The sequence below is a fragment of the Cibotium barometz genome, chromosome 25, assembly GCF_041138505.1.
Source record: "Cibotium barometz isolate CiBa-2024 chromosome 25, ASM4113850v1, whole genome shotgun sequence".
In the NCBI taxonomy this organism is placed as follows: Eukaryota; Viridiplantae; Streptophyta; class Polypodiopsida; order Cyatheales; family Cibotiaceae; genus Cibotium; species Cibotium barometz.
In genome coordinates this window covers 14,883,746-14,910,606 of record NC_141070.1, presented here as the reverse complement: position 1 = coordinate 14,910,606, position 26,861 = coordinate 14,883,746, and the positions used below count along the sequence as shown (strand labels likewise).

The 26,861-nt window shown below is 42.0% G+C and overlaps 1 protein-coding gene across 1 annotated transcript in view; it reads right to left on the bottom strand.

Annotated features, from left to right (window-relative positions):
- Positions 1–25,834, bottom strand: part of LOC147624285 (plasmodesmata-located protein 5-like) — a 98,536-nt gene extending 72,702 nt beyond the window's left edge. Inside the window, exon 1 of the mRNA XM_086819258.1 lies at positions 24,912–25,834. Coding sequence (XP_086675384.1) covers positions 25,076–25,801 — 726 coding nt within the window. The 5' untranslated portion in view covers positions 25,802–25,834 and the 3' untranslated portion in view covers positions 24,912–25,075. The remainder of the gene's footprint in view (positions 1–24,911) is intronic.
- Positions 25,835–26,861: the final 1,027 nt, after the last annotated feature.

Sequence of the window (26,861 nt, the reverse complement as noted above, 5' to 3'; positions counted from 1 at the left end):
TCTCATGTATGATAACTCTATATGCATGAGAGCTCATCGATATGCATAAGAGCTCTCATGCATGAGATATATATGCATGACAGCCCTCTATGCATAGGAGCTCTCACAATGACTCGCACTTGATAATAGCTGATCTATATGCATGAGAGCTCTCTATGCATGAGATTTGCGATCTATGGGAGATCTCAAAATGAATTACACACAATGATAGCTCTATATTTATGAGATCTATATGCATGGATCTCTCATGGAAGAGATCCACGCTTGAGAGTTTTATGTAAGATCTCTCACAATGCATGAAAACTCTCTATGCATGAGAGTTCTCACACCTTGCAAAGATATATCCTAGATCTATATGCATGAGAGCCCTCTATGCATGAGAGCCCTCTATGCATAATCGATAACACATGCATCATAGTAAATAAAAGTATGTAAATAATTCTCTATTGTGTTATTCTCTTGACCTCACGTCTTGACCATGCTTTGGTGTTAGGTCCTCACCACCTACCGAGTTGTGGTAAGCTCTAAACCCAATGCTCTCTTTTTTATGTTGCAACCCATAAGGGTGCTATGGGAGTTTTTTATAAGAGCATTAGAGATCTCATGGCTGCAAGAGATCTCTATGCATAAGATCTCTTATTTTCATTTATTTGCATTGAGTGTATGAGCTCTCGTGCGCTGCATGATATCTCTATATGCATGTGAGTTCTCTATCCATGAGAGCTTGCATTTATTAAGAGCTCTTTTTGCATGAGAGCTCTCATTTGCATCTTTTTTGTCGAGAACCCGGATTTGGACAGTTAGAAGTTGAGGATCCGGGACCCCATCAGAGAACGGACCACACGGACTTGGGCGAGGGAAGTTGCTCTATGTCCACATCACTCCGTGCACGGATTTGGGCATCGCAATCACTTCTCCCAGCGCGTCAAAGTTGGGTCCCAGTGCCATTCAACACACTTGTTTATCTCCTTGGTTCTCGTCATGGTCTCTTCTTGGAGTAATTGGTTTTGTTGATTTGCATGGTACACAGCTAGATCAATGCATTCTAGCTCTACCACATGGTAGAGCTAGACCTCAAATGCAATTCTAGCTCCACCACATGGTAGAGCTAAACCTCAAAGAAGTCTAGCTCTACGATGTGGTCTAGGTTGGATACAGCTCTACCATGTGGTAGAGCTAGATCAAATAAAATTCTAGCTTCTTGGTTCTTATCATGTGAAGTAGATCTCATCTTGGAGTAATTGATTTTGTTGATCTGCATGGTACACAGCTAGATCGATGCATTCTAGCTCCACCACATGGTAGAGCTAGATCGGATGCAATTGTAGCTCCTTGGTTCTCATCATGTGAAGTAGGTCTCTTCTTGGAGTAATTGGTTTTGTTGATCTGCATAATACACAGCTAGTTCCGGGTTGCTTGCCACAGATTTTTCCATGCATGATTCGAATTTCATGCCTCTTCGGCACCGTTTGGGCCACGGTTGAAAATTTCTACCATTTGGCACGCTCGTTCATCTTTTTCGAGAACCCGGATTCAAACAGTTAGAAGTTGAGGATCCGGGACCCCATCAGAGAATGGACCACACGGACTTGTGCTAGGGAAGTCGCTCTATGTCCACATCACTCCGTGCATGGGTTTGGGCATCGCAATCACTTCTCCCAACGCGTCAAAGTTGGGTCCCAGCGAAGATAATGCAAGATCGCCATAACAGAGTTTCGGATCCGAAATGCGTCCGAATGGCATCTGAACACAACAACAAAGATCCGGGTTACTTGCCACACATTTGTCCATGCATGATTTGATTTTCATGCCTCTTCGGCGCCGTTTGCTATGGTTGGAAATTTTCGCCATTTGGCACGCTCGCATCTTTTTCGAGAACCCGGATTCGGATAGTTGGAATTTGAGGATCTGGGACCCCATCAGAGAACGGACCACACGAACTTGTGCTAGGGAAGTAACTCTATGTCCACATCACTCCGTGCATAGATTTGGGCATCGCAATCAGTTCTCCCAGCGCATCAAAGTTGGGTCCCCCGCAAAGATAGTGCAAAATTGCCATAACACAGTTTCGGATCCGAAATGAGTCCGAATCGCATCTGAACACAACAAGAAAGATCCGGGTTGGTTGCCACACATTTTTCCATGCATGATTTGAATTTCATGCCTCTTCGGCGCCTTTTTGGCCATGGTTGGAAATTTCCGCCATTTGGCTCGCTCGTCCATCTTTTTCGAGAACCTGGATTCGGACAGTTAGAAGTTGAGGATCTGGGACCTCATGAGAGAACGGACCACACGGACTTGTGCTAGGGAAGTTGCTCTATGTCCACATCACTCCGTTGCATGGATTTGGGCATCGCAATCAGTTCTCCCAGCGCGTCAAAGTTGGGTCCCGACAAAGATAGTGCAAAATCGCCATAACAGAGTTTCGGATCCGAAAAGAGTCCGAATCGCATTTAAACACAACAAGAAAGATCCGGGTTGCTTGCCACACATTTGTCCATGCATGATTCAATTTTCATGCCTCTTTAGCGCCATTTGGGCCACGGTTGGAAATTTTCGCCATTTGGCACGCTCGTGCATCTTTTTCGAGAACTCGGATTCGGACAATTAGAAGTTGAGGATCCGGGACCCCATCAGGGAATGGACCGCACGGACTTGTGCTAGGGAAGTTGCTCTATGTCCACATCAGGGAATGGACTGCACGGACTTGTGCTAGGGAAGTTGCTCTATGTCCACATCACTCCATGCACGCATTTGGAGATCGCAATCAATTCTCCCAGCGCGTCAAATTTGGGTCCCGACGAAGATAGTGTAAAATTGCCATAATAGAGTTTCGGATCCGAAATGAGTCCGAATCACATCTGAACACAACAAGAAAGATCCGGTTGTTTGCCACACATTTATCCATGCATGATTCGAATTTCATGCCTCTTCGATGCCGTTTGGGCCACTGTTGGAAATTTCCACCATTTACCATGCTCGTGCATCTTTTTCGAGAACTCGGATTCGGACAGTTAGAAGTTGAGGATCCGGGACCCCATAAGAAAACGAACCACACGGACTTGTGTTAGGGAAGTTGCTCTATGTCCACATCACTCCCTGCATGGATTTGAGCATCGCAATTCGTTCTCCCAGCGCGTCAAAGTTGGGTCTCGCGAAGATAGTGCAAAATCGCCATAACAGAGTTTCGGATCCGAAATGAGTCCGCTCACAACAAAAAAGATCCAGGTTGGTTGCCACACATTTTTCCATGCATGATTCGAATTTCATGCCTCTTCGGTGCCGTTTGGGCCACGGTTGGAAATGTCCGCCATTTGGCACGCTCGTGCATCTTTTTGGAGAACCCAGATTCAGACAGTTAGAAGTTGAGGATCTGGGACCCCATGAGAGAACGGACCACACGGACTTGTGCTAGGGAAGTTGCTCTATGTCCGCATCACTCTGTGCATGGATTTGCGCATCGCAATCAGTTCTCCCAGCACGTCAAATTTGGGTCCCGGCAAAGATAGTGCAAAATCGCCATAACAGAGTTTCGGATCCGAAATGAGTCCGAATCGCATCTGAACACAACAAGAAAGATCCGGGTTGCTTGTTGCCACACATTTGTCCATGCATGATTCAATTTTCATGCCTCTTCATTGTGTTTGGGCCACGGTTGGAAATTTTCGCCATTTGGCATGCTCGTGCATCTTTTTCGAGAACTCAGATTCGGACAGTTAGAAGTTGAGGATCCGGGACCTCATCAGAGAATGGACCACACGGAATTGTGCTAGGGAAGTGCTCTTTGTCCACATCACTCCGTGCATGCATTTGGAGATCACAATCACTTCTCCCAGCGTGTCAAAGTTGGGTTCTGGCGAAGATAGTGCAAAATCGCCATAACAGAGTTTCGTATCCGAAAAGAGTCCGAATCGCATCTGAACACAACAAGAATGATCCGGGTTGGTTGCCACACATTTCTCCATGCATGATTCGATTTTCATTCCTCTTCGGTGCCGTTTGGGTCCCTATTGGAAATTTCCGCCATTTGGCACGCTCGTGCATCTTTTTCGAGAACCCGGATTAGAACAGTTAGAAGTTGAGGATCCGGGATCCCATCAGAGAATGGACCACACGGACTTGTGCTAGGGAAGTTGCTCTATGTCCACATCACTTCGTGCACGGATTTGGGCATCGCAATCACTTCTCCCAGCGCATCAAAGTTGGGTCCCAGCGCCATTCAACACACTTGTTTATCTCCTTGGTTCTCGTCATGGTCTCTTCTTGGAGTAATTGGTTTTGTTGATTTGCATGGCACACAGCTAGATCAATGCATGCTAGCTCTACCACATGGAAGAGCTAGACCTCAAATGCAATTCTAGCTCCACCACATGGTAGAGCTAAACCTCAAAGCAGTTACGATGTGGTCTAGGTTGGATACAGCTCTACCACGTGGTAGAGCTAGATCAAATGCAATTCTAGCTTCTTGGTTCTTGTCGTGTGAAGTAGATCTCATCTTGGAGTAATTGATTTTGTTGATCTGCATGGTACACAGCTAGATCGATGCATTCTAGCTCCACCACATGGTAGAGCTAGATCTGATGCAATTGTAGCTCTTTGGTTCTCGTCATGTGAAGTAGGTTTCTTCTTAGAGTAATTGGTTTTGGTTATCTGCATGGTACATAGCTAGATCCGGGTTTCTTGCCACACATTGTTTCATGCATGATTCCATTTTCATGCCTCTTCGGCGTCGTTTGGGCCACGGTTGGAAATTTTTGCCGTTTCACATGCTCGTGCATCTTTTTCGAGAACCCGGATTCGGACAGTTAGAAGTTGAGGATCCGGGACCCCATCAGAGAACGGACCACATGAACTTGTGCTAGGGAAGTTGCTCTATGTCCACATCACTCCGTGCACGCATTTGTTGGAGATCGCAATCACTTCTCCCAGCGCGTCAAAGTTGGGTCCCGGTGAAGATAGTACAAAATCGCCATAACAGAGTTTTGGATCTGAAATGAGTCCGAATCCATCCGAACATAACAAGAAAGATCCGGGTTGCTTTGCCACACATTTGTCCATGCATGATTCGAATTTCATCCCTCTTCGGCGCCGTTTGGGCCACTGTTGGAAATTTCCGCCATTTACCATGCTCCTGCATCTTTTTCGAGAACCCGGATTCAGACAGTTAGAAGTTGAGGATCGGGGACCCCATCAGAGAACGGACCACATGGACTTATGCTAGGGAAGTTGCTCTATGTCCACATCACTCCGTGCACGGATTTGGGCATCGCAATCACTTCTCCCAGCGCGTCAAAGTTGGGTCCCGACAAAGATAGTGCAAAATCGCCATGATAGAGTTTCGGATCCGAAATGAGTGCAAAATCGCCATGATAGAGTTTTGGATCCGAAATGAGCGAATCGCATCTGAACACAACACGAAAGATCCGGGTTGCTTGCCACACATTTTTCCATGCATGATTCGAATTTCATGCCTCTTCGGCTCCGTTTCGAAATTTCCGCCATTTGGCACGCTCGTGCATCTTTTTGGAGAACCCGAGTTCGGACAGTTAGAAGTTGAGGATCTGGGACCCCATGAGAGAACGGACCACACGGAGTTGTGGTAGGGAAGGTCCTCTAAGTCCACATCATTCCGTGCATGGATTTGGGCATCGCAATCAGTTCTCCCAGTGCGTCAAAGTTGGGTCCCGGCAAAGATAGTGCAAAATCGCCATAACAGAGTTTCGGATCCGAAATGAGTCCAAATCGCATCTGAACACAACAAGAAAGATCCGGGTTGCTTGCCACACATTTGTCCATGCATGATTTAATTTTCATGCCTCTTCGGCACCGTTTGGGCCACAGTTGGAAATTTCTGCCATTTGGCACGCTCGTGCATCTTTTTCGAGAACCCGGATTGGGACAGTTAGAAGTTGAGAATCCAAGACCTCAGCAGAGAACGGACAACACGGACATGTGCTAGGGAAGTTGCTCTATGTCCACATCACTCCGTGCATGCATTTGGAGATCGCAATCACTTCTCCCAGCGCGTCAAAGTTGGGTCTCGACGGTGAAGATAGTGCAAAATCGCCATAACAGAGTTTCGGATATCCGAAATGAGTCCCAATCGCATCTGAACACAACGAGAAAGATCCGGGTTTTTTGCCACACATTTGTCCATGCATGATTCGAATTTCATGCCTCTTCGGCGCTGTTTGGGTCCCTGTTGGAAATTTCTGCCATTTGGCACGCTCGTACATCTTTTTCGAGAACCCGGATTCGGACAATTAGAAGTTGAGGATCCGGGACCTCATCAGAGAGTGGACCACACGGACTTATGCTAGGGAAGTTGCTCTATGTCCACATCACTCTGTGCATGCATTTGGAGATCGCAATCACTTCTCCCAGCGTGTCAAAGTTGGGTCTCGGCGAAGATAGTGCAAAATCGCCATAATAGAGTTTCGGATCCGAAATGAGTCCGAATCGCATCTACATAACGAGAAAGATCGGGGTTGCTTGCCACACATTTCTCCATGCATGATTCGAATTTCATGCCTCTTCGGCGCCGTTTGGGCCCCTGTTGGAAATTTCTGCCATTTGGCATGCTCGTGCATCTTTTTCGAGAACCCAGATTTGGACAGTTAGAAGTTGAGGATCCGGGACCCCATCAGAGAACGGACCACACGGACTTGTGCTAGTGAAGTTGCTTTATGGCCACATCACTCCGTGCACGGAGTTGGGCATCGCAATCACTTCTCCCAGCGCGTCAAAGTTGGGTCCCGACGAAGATACTGTAAAATCGCCATAATAGAGTTTCGAAACCGACATGAGTCCGAATCGCATCTGAACACAACAAGAAAGATCCGGGTTGGTTGCCACACATTTTTCCATGCAAGATTCAATTTTCATGTCTCTTCGGCGCCGTTTGGGCCACGGTTGAAAATTTCCGCTATTTGGCACGCTCATGCATCTTTTTCGAGAACCCGGATTCGGACAGTTAGAAGTTGAGGATCCGGGACCCTATCAGAGAACGGACCACACGGTCTTGTGCTAGGGAAGTTGCTCTATGTCCACATCACTCCGTGCATGCATTTGGGCATCGCAATCACTTCTCCCAACGCGTCAAAGTTGGGTCCTGGCGAAGATAGTGCAAAATCGCTATAACAGAGTTTCGAACCGAAATGAGTCCGAATCGCATTTGAACACAACAAGAAAGATTCGGGTTGCTTGCCACAAATTTGTCCATGCATGATTCGAATTTCATGCCTCTTCGGCGTCGTTTGAGCCACTGTTGAAAATTTCTGCCATTTACCATGCCCGTGAATCTTCTTCAAGCACCCGGATTCGGATAGTTAGAAGTTGAGGATCCGGGACTCTATCAAAGAGCTGACCACACGGACTTGTGCTAGGGAAGTTGCTCTATGTCCACATCACTCCGTGCATGGATTTGGGCATCGCAATCACTTCTCCCAGCGCGTCAAAGTTAGGTCCCGGCCAAGATAGTGCAAAATCGCCATAACAGAGTTTCGGATGATGCGAAATGAGTCGGAATCGCATCTAAATACAACAAGAAAGATCCGGGTTGCTTGCCACACATTTTTCCATGCATGATTCGATTTTCATGCCTCTTCGGCACCGTTTGGGCCACGGTTGGAAATTTTCGCCATTTGGCACGCTCGTGCATCTTTTTCGAGAACCCGGATTCAGACAGTTAGAAGTTGAGGATCCGGGACCCCATTAGAGAATGGACCACACGGACTTGTGCTAGGGAAGTTGCTCTATGTCCACATCACTCCGTGCACGGATTTGGGCATCGCAATTAGTTCTCCAAGTTGGGTCCCGACGAAGATAGTGCAAAATTGCCATAACAGAGTTTTGGATCCGAAATGAGTCCGAATCGCATCTGAACACAACAAGAATGATCCGGGTTGGTTGCCACACATTTGTCCATTCATGATTTGATTTTCATGCCTTTTCAGCATCGTTTGGGCCACGGTTGGAAATTTTCGCCATTTGGCACGCTCGTGCATCTTTTTCGAGAACCCGGATTCGGACAGTTATAGAAGTTATGGATCCGAGACCCCATCAGAGAACGGACCACATGGACTTATGCTAGGGAAGTTGCTCTATGTCCACAACACTCTCTGCACCGATTTGGGCATCGCAATCACTTCTCCCAGCGCGTCAAAGTTGGGTCCTAGCGCCATTCAACACACTTGTTTATCTCCTTGGTTCTCGTCATGGTCTCTTCTTGCAGTAATTGGTTTTGTTGATTTGCATGGTACACAGCTTGATCAATTCATTCTAGCTCTAGCTTATGGTAGAGCTAGACCTCAAATGCAATTCTAGCTCCACCACATGGTAGAGCTAGACCTCAAAGCAGTCTAGCTCTACGATGTGGTCTAGGTTGGATACAGCTCTACCACGTGGTAGAGCTAGATCAAATGCAACTCTAGCTTCTTGGTTCTTGTCATGTGAAGTAGATCTCATCTTGGAGTAATTGATTTTGTTGATCTGCATGGTACACAGCTAGATCGATGCATTCTAGGTCCACCACATGGTAGAGCTAGATCTGATGCAATTGTAGCTCCTTGGTTCTCGTCATATGTGAAGTAGGTCTCTTCTTAGAGTAATTGGTTTTGTTGATCTGCATGGTACACTACTAGATCCGGGTTTCTTGCCACACATTTTTCCATGCATGATTCCATTTTCATGCCTCTTCGGTGCCGTTTGGGCCACGGTTGGAAATTTCCACCATTTGGCACGCTCGTGCATCTTTTTCGAGAACCCGGATTCGGATAGTTTTAGAAGTTGAGGATCTGCGACCCCATCAGAGAACGGACCACATGGACTTGTGCTAGGGAAGTTGCTCTATGTCCACATCACTCCGTGCACGCATTTGGAGATCGCAATCACCTCTCCCAGCGCGTCAAAGTTGGCTCCCAGCGAAAATAGTGCAAAATCGCCATAACAGAGTTTCGGATCCGAAATGAGTCCGAATTGCATCTGAACACAACAACAAAGATCCAAGTTGCTTGCCACACATTTGTCCATGCATGATTTGAATTTCATGCCTCTTCAGTGCCGTTTGGGCCACTGTTGGAAATTTTTGCCATTTACCATGCTAGAGTTTTGGATCCGAAATGAGTCCGAATCGCATCTGAATACAACAAGAAAGATCCGGGTCGCTTGCCACACATTTTTCCATGCATGATTCGAATTTCATGCCTCTTCAGCGCCGTTTGGGCCACGGTTGGAAATTTTTGCCATTTGGCAGGCTCATGCATCTTTTTGGAGAACCCAAATTCGGATAGTTAGAAGTTGAGGATCTGGGATCCCATCAGAGAACGGACCACACGGACTTGTGCTAGGGAAGTTGCTCTATGTCCACATCACTCCGTGCATGGATTTGGGCATCGCAATCAGTTCTCCGAGCGCGTCAAAGTTGGGTCCTGGCAAAGATAGTGCAAAATCGCCATAACAGAGTTTCGGATCCGAAATGAGTCCGAATCGCATCTGAACACAACAAGAAAGATCCGGGTTGCTTGCCACACATTTGTCCATGCATGATTCGAATTTCATGCCTCTTCGGTGCCGTTTGGGCCACGGTTGGAAATTTTTGCCATTTAGCATGCTCATGCATCTATTTTGAGAACCCGGATTTGGAAAGTTAGAAGTTGAGGATCCAGGACACCATCAGAGAACGGACCACACGGACTTGTGCTAGGGAAGTTGCTCTATGTCCAAAGTAATTGGTGGCCACTCTTGCTTAAAACAAGAGTAGAACCCTCAATCCCTCAAGACAAAGGAAAGCTTACAACTCCATGTAAGCTAAATTCTTCTTTTTTTTTAATTTTAAATCTATGGGTTTCTTGATTTTCTTGTTTTATAGTTGATTAAAGTAAATTCTAATGCTATGACTTGATGAATATGCCACCTCCTTCTCTTCTTTACATTCCAGCCTTTCTTTATACTAGAATGATTACCAAAAAAAATAATTAAACTTTTTTTTGTTTATTCTCTTGGAAATTAAAAAGTGTGTAGATTAGAGTACTATATATCTAATTAGGGTTAATTTAAGTTAGAATTAGAATGATAAAAATGAGAAATGGTCAGCCATACAAAGGAGGTTATGGCAAAATTTTTTATATTTTTGTGGAAAAGAAAGTTTGTTTTTATGTTATTCCAAAAGAGTTATTCCCCCTGTTTGTGCATTCTATAGAAAAAATTTAATTTACTCCATGTACATATTCACCTATGAATATGCATGGATATCACTGATATTAATTATTAAAATTAATTTCTTTGCATAGAAAGATGCAAAATGGATCTGGGACCCCATGAGAGAACAGACCACACGAACTTGTGCTAGGGAATTTGCTCTATGTCCACATCACTCTGTGCACGGATTTGGGCATCGCAATCACTTCTCCCAGCGCGTCAAAGTTGGGTCCCGGGGTGAAGATAGTGTAAAATCGCCATAACAGAGTTTCGGATCCGAAATGAGTCCGAATCGCATCTGAACACAACAAGAAAGATCCGGGTTGCTTGCCACACATTTGTCCATGCATGATTAGAATTTCATGCCTCTTCAGTGCCGTTTGGACCATTGTTGGAAATTTTCGCCATTTACCATGCCCCTGCATCTTTTTCGTCGAGAACCTAGATTCGGACAGTTAGAAGTTGAGGATCCAGGATCCCATCAGAGAACGGACCACACGGACTTGTGCTAGGGAAGTTTCTCTATGTCCACATCACTCCGTGCAGGGATTTGGGCATCGCAATCACTTCTCCCAGCGCGTCAAAGTTGGGTCCCGACGAAGATAGTGCAAAATTGCCATGACAGAGTTTCGGATCCGAAATGAGTCCGCATCACATCTGAACCCAACAAGAAAGATCCGGGTTGCTTGCCACACATTTGTCCATGCATGATCCGAATTTCATGCCTCTTCGGTGCCATTTGGGCCACGGTTGGAAATTCCCGCCATTTGGCAGGCTTGTGCATCTTTTTGGAGAACCCGGATTTCGGACAGTTAAAAGTTGAGGATCTGGGACCCCATGAGAGAACGGACCACGTGAACTTGTGCTAGGGAAGTTACTCTATGTCCACATCACTCCGTGCATGGATTTGGGCATCACAATTAGTTCTCCCAGCGCGTCAAAGTTGGGTCCCAGCAAAGATAGTGCAAAATCGCCATAACAAAGTTTCGGATCCGAAATGAGTCCGAATCACATCTGAACACAACAAGAAAGATCCGAGTTGCTTGCCACACATTTTTCCATGCATGATTCGAATTTCATGCCTCTTCGACGTCGTTTGGGCCACGGTTGAAAATTTTCGCCATTTGGCACGCTCATGCATCTATTTTGAGAACCCAGATTCGGACAGTTAGAAGTTGAGGATCGGGGACCCCATCAGAGAGAACAGACCACACGGACTTGTGCTAGGGAAGTTGCTCTATGTCCAAAGTAATTGGTGGCCACTCTTGCTTAAAACAAGAGTAGAACCCTCAATCCCTCAAGACAAAGGAAAGCTTACAACTCCTTGTAAGCCAAATTTTTCTTTTTTTTAAATTTTAAATCTATGGTTTTCTTAATTTTCTTGTTTTATAGTTGATTAAAGTAAATTCTAATGCTATGCCTTGATGAATAGGCCACCTCCTTCTCTTCTTTACATTCCAGCCTTTCTTTATCCTAGAATGATTAACAAAAAAATTAATTAAACTTTTTTTTTGTTTATTCTCTTGGAAATTAAAAATTGTGTAGATTAGAGTACTATACATCTAATTGGGGTTAGTTTAAGTTAGAATTAGAATGATATAAATGAGGACTGGTCAGCCATACAAAGGAGGTTATGGCAAAATTCTTCATATTTTGTGGAAAAGACAGTTTGTTTTTATGTTATTCCAAAAGAGTAATTCCCCCTGTTTGTGCATTCTATAGAAAAAATTTAATTTACTCCATGTACATATTCACCTATGAATATGCATGGATATCACCGATATTAATTATTAAAATTAATTTCTTTGCATAGAAAGATGCAAAATGGATCTGGGACCCCATGAGAGAACCTCGAGAGAACGGACTACACAGAGTTGTGCTAGGGAAGTTGCTCTATGTCCACATCACTCCGTGCACGGATTTGGGCATTGCAATCACTTCTCCCAGCGCGTCAAAGTTGGGTCTCGGTGAAGATAGTGCAAAATCGCCATAATAGAGTTTCGGATCCAAAATGAGTCCGAATCGCATCTGAACACAACAAGAAAGACCTGGGTTGGTTGCCACACATTTGTCCATGCATGATTCGAATTTCATGCCTCTTCGGCGCTATTTGGGCCACAGTTGGAAATTTCTGCCATTTGGCACGCTCGTGCATCTTTTTCGAGAACCCGGATTCGGACAGTTAGAAGTTGAGGAACCGAGACCCTATCAGAGAACGGACCACACGGACCTGTGCTAGGGAAGTTGCTCTATGTCCACATCTCTCTGTGCACAGATTTGGGCATCACAATCACTTCTCCCAGCGCGTCAAGGTTGGGTCCCAGCACCATTCAACACACTTGTTTAGACCACATCATAAGGCTAGACCTCAAATGCAATTCTAGCTCCACCACATGGTAGAGCTAGACCTCAAAGCAGTCTAGCTCTACGATGTGGTCTAGGTTGGATACAGCTCTACCACGTGGTGGTAGAGCTAGATCAAATGCAATTCTAGCTTCTTGGTTCTTGTCATGTTAAGTAGATCTCTTCTTGGAGTAATTGATTTTGTTGATCCGCATGGTACACAACTAGATCGATGCATTCTAGCTTCACCACATGAAAGAGCTAGACCTCAAATTAATTCTAGCCCCACCACATGGTAGAGCTAGACCTTAAAGCATTCTTGCTCTAAAATTTAGTCTAGGTTGAATACAGCTCTACCGCATGGTAGAGCTAGATCAAATGCAATTCTAGCTCCTTGGTACTCGTCATGGTCTCTTCTTAGAGTAATTGGTTTTGTTGATTTGCATGGTACACAGCTAGATCAATGCATTCTAGCTCTACCACATGGTTGCTAGACCTCAAATGCAATTCTAGATCCACCACATGGTAGAGCTAGACCTCAAAGCATTCTAGCTCTACGGTGTGGCCTAGGTAGAATACAACTCTACCTCGTGGTAGAGCTAGATCAAATGCAATTCTAGCTCCTTGGATCTTGTCATGTGAAGTAGGTCTCTTCTTGGAGTAATTGATTTTGTTGATGGGTATGGAACACAGCTAGATCGATGCATTCTTGCTCTACCACATGGTAGAGCTAGACCTCAAAGCTTTCTACCTCTACGACTCTAGCTCCACCACATGGTAGAGCTAGACCTCAAATGCAATTCTAGCTCCACCACATGGTAGAGCTAGACCTCAAAGCATTCTATCTCTACAATGTGGTTTAGGTAGAATACAGCTCTACCACAGTTACATTCAACCTCAGCCGATTACATTCGTTGAAGTCTAGCTCTACCACATGGTAGAGCCAGAAGAATGCAATTCTAGCTCCACCACATGGTAGAGCTGGACCTCAAAGCATTCTAGCTCTAGGATGTGGTCTAGGTAGAATACAGCTCTACCACGTGGTAGAGCTAGATCAAATGTAATTCTAGCTGCTTGGTTATTGTCATGTGAAGTAGGTCTCTTCTTGGAGTAATTGGTTTTGTTGATGTGTATGGAACACAGCTAGATCGATGCATTCTTGCTCTACCACATGGTAGAGCTAGACCTCAAAGCTTTTTACCTCTATGACTCTAGCTCCACCACATGGTAGAGCTAGACCTCAAAGCATTCTATCTCTACAATGTGGTTTAGGTAGAATACAGCTCTACCACAGTTACATTCAACCTCAGCCGCTTAGATGCAATTCTAGCTCCACCACCACATGGTAGAGCTAGACCTCAAAGCATTCTATCTCTACAATGTGGTTTAGGTAGAATATAGCTCTACCACAGTTACATTCAACCTCAGCCGGTTACATTCATTGAAGTCTAGCTCTACCACATGGTAGAGCTAGAAGAATGCATTCTAGCTCCACCACATGGTAGAGCTAGATTTCAAAGCATTTTGGTCAATACATTTATTAATCTTGCTCTGCCACCTGGTAGAGATAATATCGATTGAAAAACCAGCACTAGAATACTTTGAAGTCCAGATAGAATGCATTTATCTAGCTGTACCATGTGGTAGAGCAAGACTAATTAATGTATTGAGAGCTTCAAGATGGAGTAATTGAGATAGAATGCTTTGAGGTCTAGCTTTACCATGTGGTGGGGCTAGAATTGCATTTGAGGTTTAGCTCTACCATGTGGTGGAGCTAGACTCGTAGAGGTAGAAAGCTTTGAGGTCTAGCTCTACCACAGTTACATTCAACCTCAGCCGGTTACATTCATTGAAGTCTAGCTCTACCACATGATGGTAGAGCTAGAAGAATGCATTCTAGATTCACCACATGGTAGAGCTAGACCTCAAAGCATTCTAGCTCTACGATGTAGTCTAGATAGAATATAGCTCTACCACATGGTAGAGCTAGACCTCAAGTGCAATTCTAGCTCCACCACATGGTAGAGCTGGACCTCAAAGCATTTAGTTCTACGATGTGGTCTAGGTAGAATACAGCTCTACCAGGTGTGGTAGAGCTAGATCAAATTCAATTCTAGCTCCTTGGTTCTTGTCATGTGAAGTAGGTCTCTTCTTGGAGTAATTGGTTTTGTTGATGTGTATGGAACACAGCTAGATCGATACATTCTTGCTCTACCACATGGTAGAGCTAGACCTCAAAGCTTTCTACCTCTACGACTCTAGCTCCACCACATGGTAGAGCTAGACCTCAAAGGATTCTATCTCTACAATGTGGTTTAGGTAGAATATAGCTCTACCATAGTTACATTCAACCTCAGTCAGTTACATGCAATTCTAGCTCCACCACATGGTAGAGCTAGACCTCAAAGCATTCTATCGCTACAATGTGGTTTAGGTAGAATACAGCTCTACCACAGTTACATTCAACCTCAGCCAGTTACATTCATTGAAGTCTAGCTCTACCACATGGTAGAGCTAGAAGAATGCATTCTAGCTCCACCACATGGTAGAGCTAGATTTCAAAGCATTCTGGTCAATACATTTATTAATCTTGCTCTGCCACCTGGTAGAGATAATATCCATTAAAAAACCAACACTAGAATACTTTGAAGTCCAGCTAGAATGCATTTATCTAGCTCTACCATGTGGTAGAGCAAGACTAATAAATGTATTGAGAGCTCTAAGATGGAGTAATTAAGATAGAATGCTTTGAGGTCTAGCTTTACCATGTGGTGGAGCTAGAATTGCATTTGAGGTCTAGCTCTACCATGTGGTGGAGCTAGAATCGTAGAGGTAGAAAGCTTTGAGGTCTAGCTCTACCACAGTTACATTCAACCTCAGCCGGTTACATTCATTGAAGTCTAGCTCTACCACATGGTAGAGCTAGAAGAATGCATTCTAGCTCCACCACATGGTAGAGCTGGACCTCAAAGCATTCTAGCTCTACGATGTAGTCTAGATAGAATACAGCTCTACCACATGGTAGAGCTAGACCTCAAATGCAATTCTAGCTCCACCACATGGTAGAGCTGGACCTCAAAGCACTCAGTTCTACGATGTGGTCTAGGTAGAATACAACTCTACCTCGTGGTAGAGCTAGATCAAATGCAATTCTAGCTCCTGGGTTCTTGTCATGTGAAGTAGGTCTCTTCTTGGAGTAATTGGTTTTGTTGATGTGTATGGAACACAGCTAGATCGATGCATTCTTGCTCTACCACATGGTAGAGCTAGACCTCAAAGCATTCTAGCTCTACGATGTAGTCTAGATAGAATACAGCTCTACCACATGGTAGAGCTAGACCTCAAATGCAATTCTAGCTCCACCACATGGTAGAGCTGGACCTCAAAGCACTCAGTTCTACGATGTGGTCTAGGTAGAATACAACTCTACCTCGTGGTAGAGCTAGATCAAATGCAATTCTAGCTCCTGGGTTCTTGTCATGTGAAGTAGGTCTCTTCTTGGAGTAATTGGTTTTGTTGATGTGTATGGAACACAGCTAGATCGATGCATTCTTGCTCTACCACATGGTAGAGCTAGACCTCAAAGCTTTCTACCTCTATGATTCTAGCTCCACCGCATGGTAGAGCTAGACCTGAAATGCGATTCTAGCTCCACCACATGGTAAAGCTAGACCTCAAAGCATTCTATCTTTACAATGTGGTTTAGGTAGAATACAGCTCTACCAATGTCACATTCAACCTCAGCCGATTACATTCATTGAAGTCTAGCTCTACCACATGGTAGAGCTAGAAGAATGCATTCTAGCTCCACCAAAGCTCAACCTCAAAGCATTCTAGCTCTACGATGTGGTCTAGGTAGAATACAGCTCTACCACGTGGTAGAGCTAGATCAAATGCAATTCTAGCTCCTTGGTTCTTTTCATGTGAAGTAGGTCTCTCCTTGGAGTAATTGGTTTTATTGATGTGTATGGAACACAGCTAGATCGATGCATTCTTGAGTCTACCACATGGTAGATCTAGACCTTAAAGCTTTAGACCTCAAATGCAATTCTAGCTCCACCACATGGTAGAGCTAGACCTCAAATGCAATTCTAGCTCCACCACATGGTAGAGATAGATTTCAATAGATCTACAATTTGGTGGAGCTAGCTACCTCTTCAAAGTGGTGGACCAAGAATCCATTAAAGTTCAAAGTGGTGGAGCTAGGCCAATGCACCCCCCCAAAGATAGTTTTTGCAAATCATCCATCTAAGTCTAGCTCTACCATATGGTAGAGCTAGGCCAATGCATTTCTAGCTCCACCACATGGTACAGCTAGTTCAAATGCAATTCTAGCTCCTTGGTTCTTGTCACGTGCGATGAGCTAGAACCCATTGAAGTCTAGACCTAGAACCTATGGAAGTCTACTGGCTCCACCCATAAAGAAGCTATCTTGATCCCCAACTCAACCACGTGGTAAAGCAAGACTTATAAATTTCAGCTCTACCATATGGAAAATCTAAAACATCTAAAATTTTAGCTTTACCATATAGTTGAGTGGTTTTGTGTTTCTCACCTCCACCTACTCTTGGAGCTCAAGGGTGGATCTCCTCAAGGCCTACTTCCAACAAGAGCTCCCTTGTAAACTGGCTCTACCAAACGGTAGAGCTAGAATAATGGGTGTATTTGGAAATCCATTTTAAACCCTCTAATTCTAGAGTGAGCAAGTAGAATTGATAATTGGTATCCAAACATGATTTCCTTTTAGATTACACCAATAAACATGTGTTAAGAGTGAGTGTTACAATTGTAAATTCTTTTAGTTTGAAAGATTGTTGAGTCAATGTTACTTTTTTTTCTTTTAGATCCCGAAATTGAGATAGTAGCACCAAGTGAAGTAGCTACGGAATGCCACAATCAAACTGTGGATGAGAGCTTCTCCCACACATTCAGTGATGTCCATCTAGAAGGTTTAAAGACAAATGCTGACAATGAAATTGGGGTACCTAAATCTCCAACAAATGAAGCAATGGGTGAGAGTTTCTAGCCCGAAGAAGAAGTACCAAGAAGTACCGACACTGCTATCTCCAAGAAATCAATATTGACAATTGTGCTGGACCTGAATGGTCTACTACTGAAACGTTGTCAACAACAACCATCTTCAATACATGAAACTATTCAAATGGATTCAAAACGATATATTGTACGAAGGCCAGGATGTATCCAATTCTTGAAGATTTTATTAAAAAATATTAATGTTGGGATCTGGTCAATAGCGACAGAGAGTAATGTTCTTCAAATATTGAGAATATTACAAGACAGAGCAGGAGAGATATTGCCTTTTTTTTGTAGTTTGGGCTCAAGAGGCTTGTGAGAAGGATAAAAGTGGTAAAATAGCTAGACCTGATAATCCAACAGTTCAGGCAATGTTCAAGCCATTGTCAAAAATCGCTTCATGTTTTGATTGTGATGCTCATAGAACGGTTCTTATTGATGACTCTCCATACAAGGGATGTGCTTCTCTTGATAATAATTGTATATATCCTGCAAAGTTTGATGAAGAAAAGATAGTCGATAATATTCTCATTGATGAGCTGCTCCCTTACTTATTGCAGCTTGATGAGAGTGAAGATGTGCATGAGATCATTGGCTCTAACCACTACGGACAACCTCTAGTATCCAATGAAAATGAATACAGAGGTGTGGTAGATTTTTGGAGAAAACGCAATTTAAATTGGTCACAGAAGACAATCTACACTAATAGGCTACCACTATCAGAGATTATACAAAAGTATGTCGACAATCAAGCGGTATTAGCGAGACAATATGAAAACAAAAGAGAAGAGATAATAGAAATTATGGCAAAAGAAGGAGTCAGTATTGCTAGCATGAGGGGACCACAAGTGATTTCTCTAGCTAGAAAATTGGGTTCACCACAACGCAGTTGAAGGCAGCCAATGCAAGGGCTTTCATAAACAAGGTGTTAAATGAGTACAATCTTCTCCAACGGGATAGAAATAACTAAGGTACTACCCAACATAAATGATAATTATAACTAAATACATGATTTTATACAACAATTGTATATTCACAATGAAGAAACTTAATTTATGATGGTTTCTTGCAGATTTATTGCAAGGATATTGTTCCAAGGAGTATTCACTTAAAGAAGCCATTTGTCACCAAGGATTGTATTTTTTTGGAGGAATTTTATCTTTTTGTAATCATGAATTGACAAGAAATTTTGTCATGTTTTTAAAGTAGTGGCAAATGTATTACTCTTCAAATAATTTTATAAATGTTGGAGTGCACTCTACTATAAGGGGCCTCCTAATTTGAAAATGTATGGAAGCTTGATCTTTGTCTTATGATTTTAATTCCTACATATATGGACTATGGTAGAGCTAGATCAATGCCTTCTAGCTCCACCTCATGGTAGAGCTAGACTTCAAAGCATTCTAGCTCCACGACATGGTAGAGCTAGACTTGAAAGCGTTCTAGCTCTACCATATGGTAGAGCTAGATCAATGCATTCTAGCTCTTCCATGTCACCACATGGTTGAGTTGGACTTCAAACCATTCTAGTTCTACCATGGGGTATATCTAAAATATTTTGATACAGCTCTACCATGTGCTAGAGCTGGACTTCAAATATTATTTCTAATTTTGCCATGGGATCGAGCTAGAATACTTTGATATAGCTCTATCACATGGTAGAACTAGATTTAAAAATATTCTAGCCCTACCACATGGTTGAGCTAGAACAGTGCATTCTAGCTCTACCACGTGGTTGATCTAGATCAATGCATTCTAATTTCACCACATTCTGATACCTGCTAGCACATTTTGTCGCGTCTTTTTAGAATCAAATGGAAAGAGTCTGCATCTTGGGTCATTTTGTAATGCAACTAAAGTCAACATTTTAGAACAGTATATAGTTTAATGTTAGCGTGCATAGTCACATTTGTTTTGTAATTGTTTAAAATCTATCTTTGCATAAAAGTAGTTGTAACATGCCTTCCCCCACATGCCCACCTTTATCATTAAGCATGCTCATTTTTTTCTAGGTCATGTGATTGATTCTAATTGGCAGAGGCGACTTCTTCATCAAAGAGCATTAGTACGTCACATGTCCAAGAAAATCCAGAGGATACGAAGACAATTGGTTCAACGCCGTCTTGATCGTTTACAGGAAATTGATGCAAGGTTGCGCTTTGTGCCTCTGAGGGGGTTATCATACTGACATGGTATTCTGTCAGACCACCCAATATGCGTACCCCTACACAAAGAGGATGATAGGAGGGCTATTATTCTAAACCTTAATGGTTTGTTGTGCCATGTTGTCGAAACCCAATATGATGAGAAGGATCCTCCTTATAGCAATGAGTTGGTAAAATACCCAATTCACCAATATCATTATGTCCTATGTCACAAGGATGCACATGAGTTCTTAGATTGGTGTATTCAATTCTTTTATGTTTTTATTTGGAGCGCATGTAGGAGAACTAAGCTCTCTGGAATAATTGACAAAGTATTTCCACAACAAAAGCCCAAGTTTGCAGGTGTTTTCTCACAAGAGCATTGTCCAAAATCCACATGGGTTGTGCAGAATAGACAAGTTTTCTTTAAAAAGCTTGAGACCTTTTGGGGTCTCCATCCTTTGTACAACAAGAAAAATACATTGATAATTGATGATAGCTACTATAAGGTGTTTAAGAATGAGCGAGGAACCTGGTTTAATAGTCCCAGAATTATACCATCAACCTTCCAAGGAAAGGTATAGTTTTTTGATAGAAGATTTAAGAAATTGGTTATTTTTATGGCTACAGAATGAAGATCGACAGGAGTATACATGGGATAATGCCTTTGAAGAAAAACCTAACCAATTCTCAGATGATGTGATGAAGAAATGGCTTGAAGAAGAGAAATTGGAAGTAGAGAATAGGAAAAAGGCAGAGGTGTGGAAGCAATAGCAGGAGGCTGATGCTGAGGCAGAGAGAGGCAGGAACAACTTGAAATTCAAAGAAAGCAACGAGAGGAGGCTGAAGCTGAGGCAGAGAGGCAAGCAGAGAGTGAAAATCAAGCAAAGCAACAAGAGGAGGCATCATGAAAGTAATACACCACCATGAAGCTCATTTTGTTTGTCCCTAATATAATCAAATGTAGAGGATGCAAGTAATTTGGCCTTTTTTTAATATAATAAAAAACCATATATTGAAATATGATATTGTAATCAGGCCTCTTATGGAGCATGCTGTTCAAATGTTTGCTTTTGCAAAGCATTGAACAAATTCTAGCACAAGCAATAAATTCATGTTCATTTACAATGTCTTATTATAATTGAGTCGTAAATGGAGTGCATCGTTCTCTAAGGGGACTCCTTTTATCCTTTTATCTTTTGGTCAAACTTTGCAAATTATTATTTTTTTAGTAAGAGTAGGTGAAGACTTTTAACTATCATTTTGACAAAGGTCATCCTACTGTAAGGAGACTCTTTCTATCTTTAGTAATGTTAATTTGTAGTAGTTGTGTATATAAGGAAACTTTCACCATGTCAAATTATAAATTCTTGTTTCAAATTATTTAGTCTTGTTCATTACAATGCAGTCTTAAAATTGGAGAGTGCATCCTACTCTAAGGGGACTCTCAATATACAATCTCTTGTATCAATGTTTTTACTTGGGGGTCTAGATTGAACAAATGGTAGATCTTGGTTCTTTCAATGCGTTCTTGCTCCACGTGGTAGAGCTAGCATTCTATGTCTATATCTACCATGTGGTGGAGCTACCATCCATTGAAGTCTAGCTGTATAATTTCATGGAGCTAGCTAGCTCCACCATGTGGTATCTTATTGAGCTCTAGCTCCACCATGTGGTGGAGGTAGCAGCCATGGTCTCTTCATGGAATTTTGGCCTTACCACATGGTGGAGCTAGTATCCATGTGTGGTAGACCTAAACCTTTGGAAGTCATACAATACGACTAGAATTTTGAGTCTAGATCTACCATTTGGTGGAGCTTGCATCCACTGAAGTCTAGCTCTATAATGTCCAAGTGGTGGAACAGGATCTAGAATGGATAAGTCATGGATCAAGAAATCCTTTTCAGCTCTATAATAAACAAGTGCTAGATCTAAAGTGAAGAGATAAAGTGATTGATGTTGGACTGCTAGCCATGTTAAACACCTCAATATGAGCAACAAGGCAAATATCTCGCTACATTGTCCATTTTAGACAAATAACTACACGAGTTTTCTTCAAAAAAGTTCATTTCTTTTAGGGTCTCCATGTTTTGTACAACAACAAGAATACATTGAAACTCGATGATAGCTACTACAATGTGTTCAACAATCAAGATGATAATCAAGATAATAATTGAGAGAACAATCTAAGTGTGTAATCTTGTGAGTACACAAAATGAACATGCTTAAAAAGAAGCTCAATACCTCATTCAACCAATACACCCCCATGACACTAGTACATTTTGTTACTCCCTTTTGTAATTGAATGTAAATGGTCTTTGTAAATGGTCTCTATTATAATAAAATATAAAGGGTCTTTGTAATCTGGCCATTTTCGCGAGCGTGCTGTTCAATTGTGTGCTTTTTGCAAGGCATTGAACATATTTTAACACAAAAAAATAAATTCATTTTCATTTACAATGTTTTATTATAATGGAGTCGTAGATGGAGTGCATCCTACTCTAAGGAGACTCCTTTTATCTATTGACAAAGTGCATCATACTTTAAGGGGACTCTTTAGTAGAATAAGCTTCATCAAAATGAAATCTTTTAACCGTAATTTTGACAAAGTGCATCCTACTCAAGGAGACTCTTTCTATCTTTAATAATGTTAATCTGTAGCGATTGTATATATAAGTATAATACCACCTCAATTTATAAAATCTTGTTCATTTTGTCTTGTTCATTACAATGAAGCTTTAAAATTGGAGAGTGCATCCTACTCTAAGGGGACTCGCAATATACAATCTCTTGTATCAATGTTTGTAATTGGGGGTCTAGATCAATCAAATGTTATATCTTGGTTTCTTATGGACTGTAGAATGGCCAAGTGGTGGATCTAAAAATCTTTAAATCCTCCTCAATGTGTTGTAGCTCCACATGGTAGAGCTAGCTCAAAATTCTAGCTCTACCATGTGGTGGAGCTAGAACCCCTTAAAATCAAAATTACACCCCCATGATACTAGCACATTTTGTTACTTCCTTTTATAATTGAATGTAAATGGTCTTTGAATATGGTCTCTATTATAACAAAATATAGAGGATCTTTGTAATTTGGCCAACTTTGGGAGCAGACTGTTCAATTGTGTATCTTTGCAATGCATTGAACAATTTTTAACACAATAAATAAATTCATAGATGGAGTGCATCCTAGTCTAAGGAGACTCCTCTTATGCATCCACAATGTCCATCCTACTTTAAGGGGACTCCTTTTATCCTTTTACCTTTTGGTTGTTAATGCAAAAGTTTTATTATTTCTTTAGTAGAATTAGCTTCATCAAAATGAAAATTTATAATCGTAATTTTGACAAAGTGCATCCTACTCCAAGGAGACTCTTTCTATCCTTAACAATGTTAATTTGTAGTGGTTGTGTATATAAGGATACCTTCACCATGTCAATTTTTAAAATTCTTGTTCATTTAGTCTTGTTCATTACAATGAAGTCTTAAATTGAAGAGTGCATCCTACTCTAAGGGGACTCTCAATATACAATCTCTTATACCATTGTTTTTAATTGGGGGTCTAGGTTGACCAAATGGTAGAATCTGATCTTGGGTTCTTATGGACTATAGAATGGCCAAGTGGTGGATCTAAAAATCCTCTTCAATTGTAAAATATACAAGTGGTGGATCTGAAAAATCTTGAAACCTTTCTATTTCTAAGATCAAGCTAGGTTCGATCTAGAATCACTTGATAAAGCAAACCATTTTTAAATTTTTTATACTAGGTTGAAGAAGGTAGATTCTAGATTAAATGCATTAAATTTTTCAATGTGGGAATGGGATTTTTCCCACTTTACCTGATACGGTCTTGTATGATGTATTTCATTATTATTCATGTGTACATCCCTTGGGCTCGGGGGTGGTTGGGTGGTTGAGTTTATGCCTGATTTATGCATGTTTATGCATAACAATTATCTAGAGAGATCTTAGGGTTTTAACAGCACATACCTTTTTTTTTCCACTTTATACTTCTTCAAAAAAGAAGGGACTTATTTATAATCTTCTCCTATATTAGTAGTTATACCGAGCTTAAAGGCTTAGACTTCTTCTTGACTCTCCCTTCCTTTTATAGCCTTGTTTTATCCACTTTATACTTCTTCAATAAAGAAGGGACTTATTTATAATCTTCTTCTATATTAGTAGTTGTACTAAGCTTAAAGGCTTAGACTTCTTCTTGACTCTCCCTTCCTCTTATAGCCTTGTTTTATCTTCTCCTTCTAGACTTGGAAGCCATTTTGGGGTCCATTGAAACCGTATTATACTAGTCATGGGCTAGCACTTCAGCAATCTCAGAATCTAAAGTTTTATGGCATTTATATTGGGTCTTTTCATTAGATCCTTTCAGCTAGATTATAACTCCTCGATTGTGGTCTTCTATTGGGGGGGTAATAGAGAGAGAGGGAGAGAGAGAGAATCTGTCATCACTGAAAGGAAAAGTATCAATTTATTTCTATAGTAACTTTAAAGTTCAATAACAAACATAAATACAAGAATATTATGTGGATTTAAAAAGAGGGCTATAACAAGTCTCCTTGCATGGACCCATATGTGTGGTGGTGGGTTGATATGTGTTGTGGTAGGTTGATTAAGGGAGACCCCCAAGAAGACATAAGTCTTGGGTTCAATCCCTACCCACCACCACACGAGGTGCAAGCCTAAAAATGTCTTTTAGTGCCCTCTCCTCCAATGCAACAATTACAAACTAAATAAATTTAAAGACAGAAAACACTCCTTGCATGGATTTTTTTTCATTGCATTTTGCATAGAACGTAAAGTGTTGTAGATGTAGATGTGGTAATTGACATATTCAGACTATTGACATTAGTTAATTAATCAAGCCCGATAGGGCTTGATTAATTCATTAAAGGCTTCATCGAAGCATTGAGAGAAACTGGCATGGGCTTGATTAATTCATTAAAGGCTTCATCGAAGCATTGAGAGAAACTGGCATCACGAATCTTCTTGAAGCATTATGTGAAAAAAAAATTTACCTGCACACCTGCCATGCCTTCCCATGCTAAGGTTTTAATAATTCCTTTCATTTTCAAAACCTAAGGTTAAAACGGCAAACTTATTAATTAATATGAAAACAAAATTTTGGCCCCTATTAAAACAAGTGGTGCAGATGTAGGTTATTATATTTCTTCAAACCTTCACTTCTTTTAAGTAAACAAGTGGTGCAGGTATGGTCCTGCCGCTGTTATTATATTTCTTCAAACCTTCATTCTTTTAAGTAAACAAGTGGTGCAGGTATGGTCCTGCGAGTGTTATTAGATTTATTCAAACAGGACGAGCATGCACACACTCCCAACGTTTCAACCAGTGCTGTAAAAGGAGTAGATCTCGAAGCGGTAGTAGCAACTGACGGAGTGGACTTGAGCACCTACGGCGTCGCCGCAGTCTTGCCAAGAGTTAGGGTGCGCGGAGAGGCAGTCGTGGCACTCGGCCTCCGACAGGTAGCCCAGGCACTGGGCCAGGGCGTAGATGCGACCGCCTGATACGTTTGCACTCGCGCTTGCGCTGGCATAGCCGTCGCTGTTGGGAGCGGAAGTGGTCACTTTGCTCAACAGCTGCTTGATGTCGCTCTGGAAAGCGGAGCTGTTGTCCTTCTGCGTGTTGCACAGCTCCACCACTATGCTCGAGTCTTCTGTGAAGAAAGAATAGTTCTCGTACCTCAGAAAGCAGCCGTCCAGCTGAACCCTCGAGCCAATCGCGTTCGGGCAGCTGTTAAGGGCTGTTTGGACAGCGTCGCCAACACACTGCGAGCAGACGTCCGGCGACACGTCCCCTCTACACTGGTAGAACCCGTACACCTTGTCCACCCCGTTGCCATAGCTGCTGCGATAGTATCTCGCAGAGGAGGACTCTCGTTTTAGAGCCGCCAGCACTGTGCTCAGGTCTGTGCTGAACACACTGCCATTGGGATAGGTCTCCGTGTTGCACAAAATGTACACCTCAGCGGAGGGGTCAAATGCGGAAGCTACCCCAAGCAGAAGCAGGAGTGAGAGCCCAACAATTGCTGGGAGCGTGATGCGATCCATGATAAAGTCAACTAGCCGCTGTTTTGGAAAGAAGCGAACGACGCTGAATAACCTGCGCTACACAGCTCCTCCTTATATAGTGTACCTAAATGAAAATGTCAAAAGACACCCACAAAAATGGGTACGTGTGTGTGATGCTTCAACAAAGAAAAAGTCGTATTGCGTTCACCAACTTCTACCCTTTTATAACTTTCAACGCATGTTGGTTTGTGGCGTTTTTACTTATCTTTAACTTCATGTGGCTAAATTATAAAAAGATTAAATGATTAATCAATCTTTTATCTCACCATCAATGATACGCAATTGTAGGTAATCCATTAATGGTACACATGGCGGTAATGCATTATTCACATGGCCCTATCTACCATCGATGGTACCCAATAGGTAATGCATTATGTAGTAGGCTAATCAAAGCTGTGTTGTGATGTATCAAACAGTACATTGTTCATCTTGAATGTGGTGCAAAGGTATATATTAATAAAAGAGTATGAATTTTCAAAACATAAACGATGACAAAACTACAATCTCCCAACGTGTGTGTGATGAAGAGCTTTAGAAAAGAATAACAATACTATGCTTTCTTCTCTAGTATAATTTGAAATGCCCCCCTTAATCTAGTTTAGAATTAGAATTCTAGATGATACAAATGGATAAATATTATAATTTGAAATTATTGCAATTTTATATTAAAAAAGAAAATGTTAGCTGTCAATGAATTTGTCCTATTTTGAATTTCAACCATGTAGTAGGATAATGGTGGAGCTTGCCATAGCTCACTCAATTCAAGATCTCTATCAAAACTTGACTTTTTCTTTGTCCTTCAATTTTCTTTTGAGAAACTTCATATGATGGTAATGAATATGGACGTGATACAAACATGATGGCATACACAACATCTTCTAGAAAAAAAAATCACCGCCCAAATAGGCATGCAATGTCAAAAATACATGTCTTTGACTTTCTCCTTCAAGTTTCTTTTAAAAAACTTCATATGGCAAAATGAATATGGACATGATGGCATAAACAACTTCTTCTAGAAAGTAGTAACCACCCAAATTAC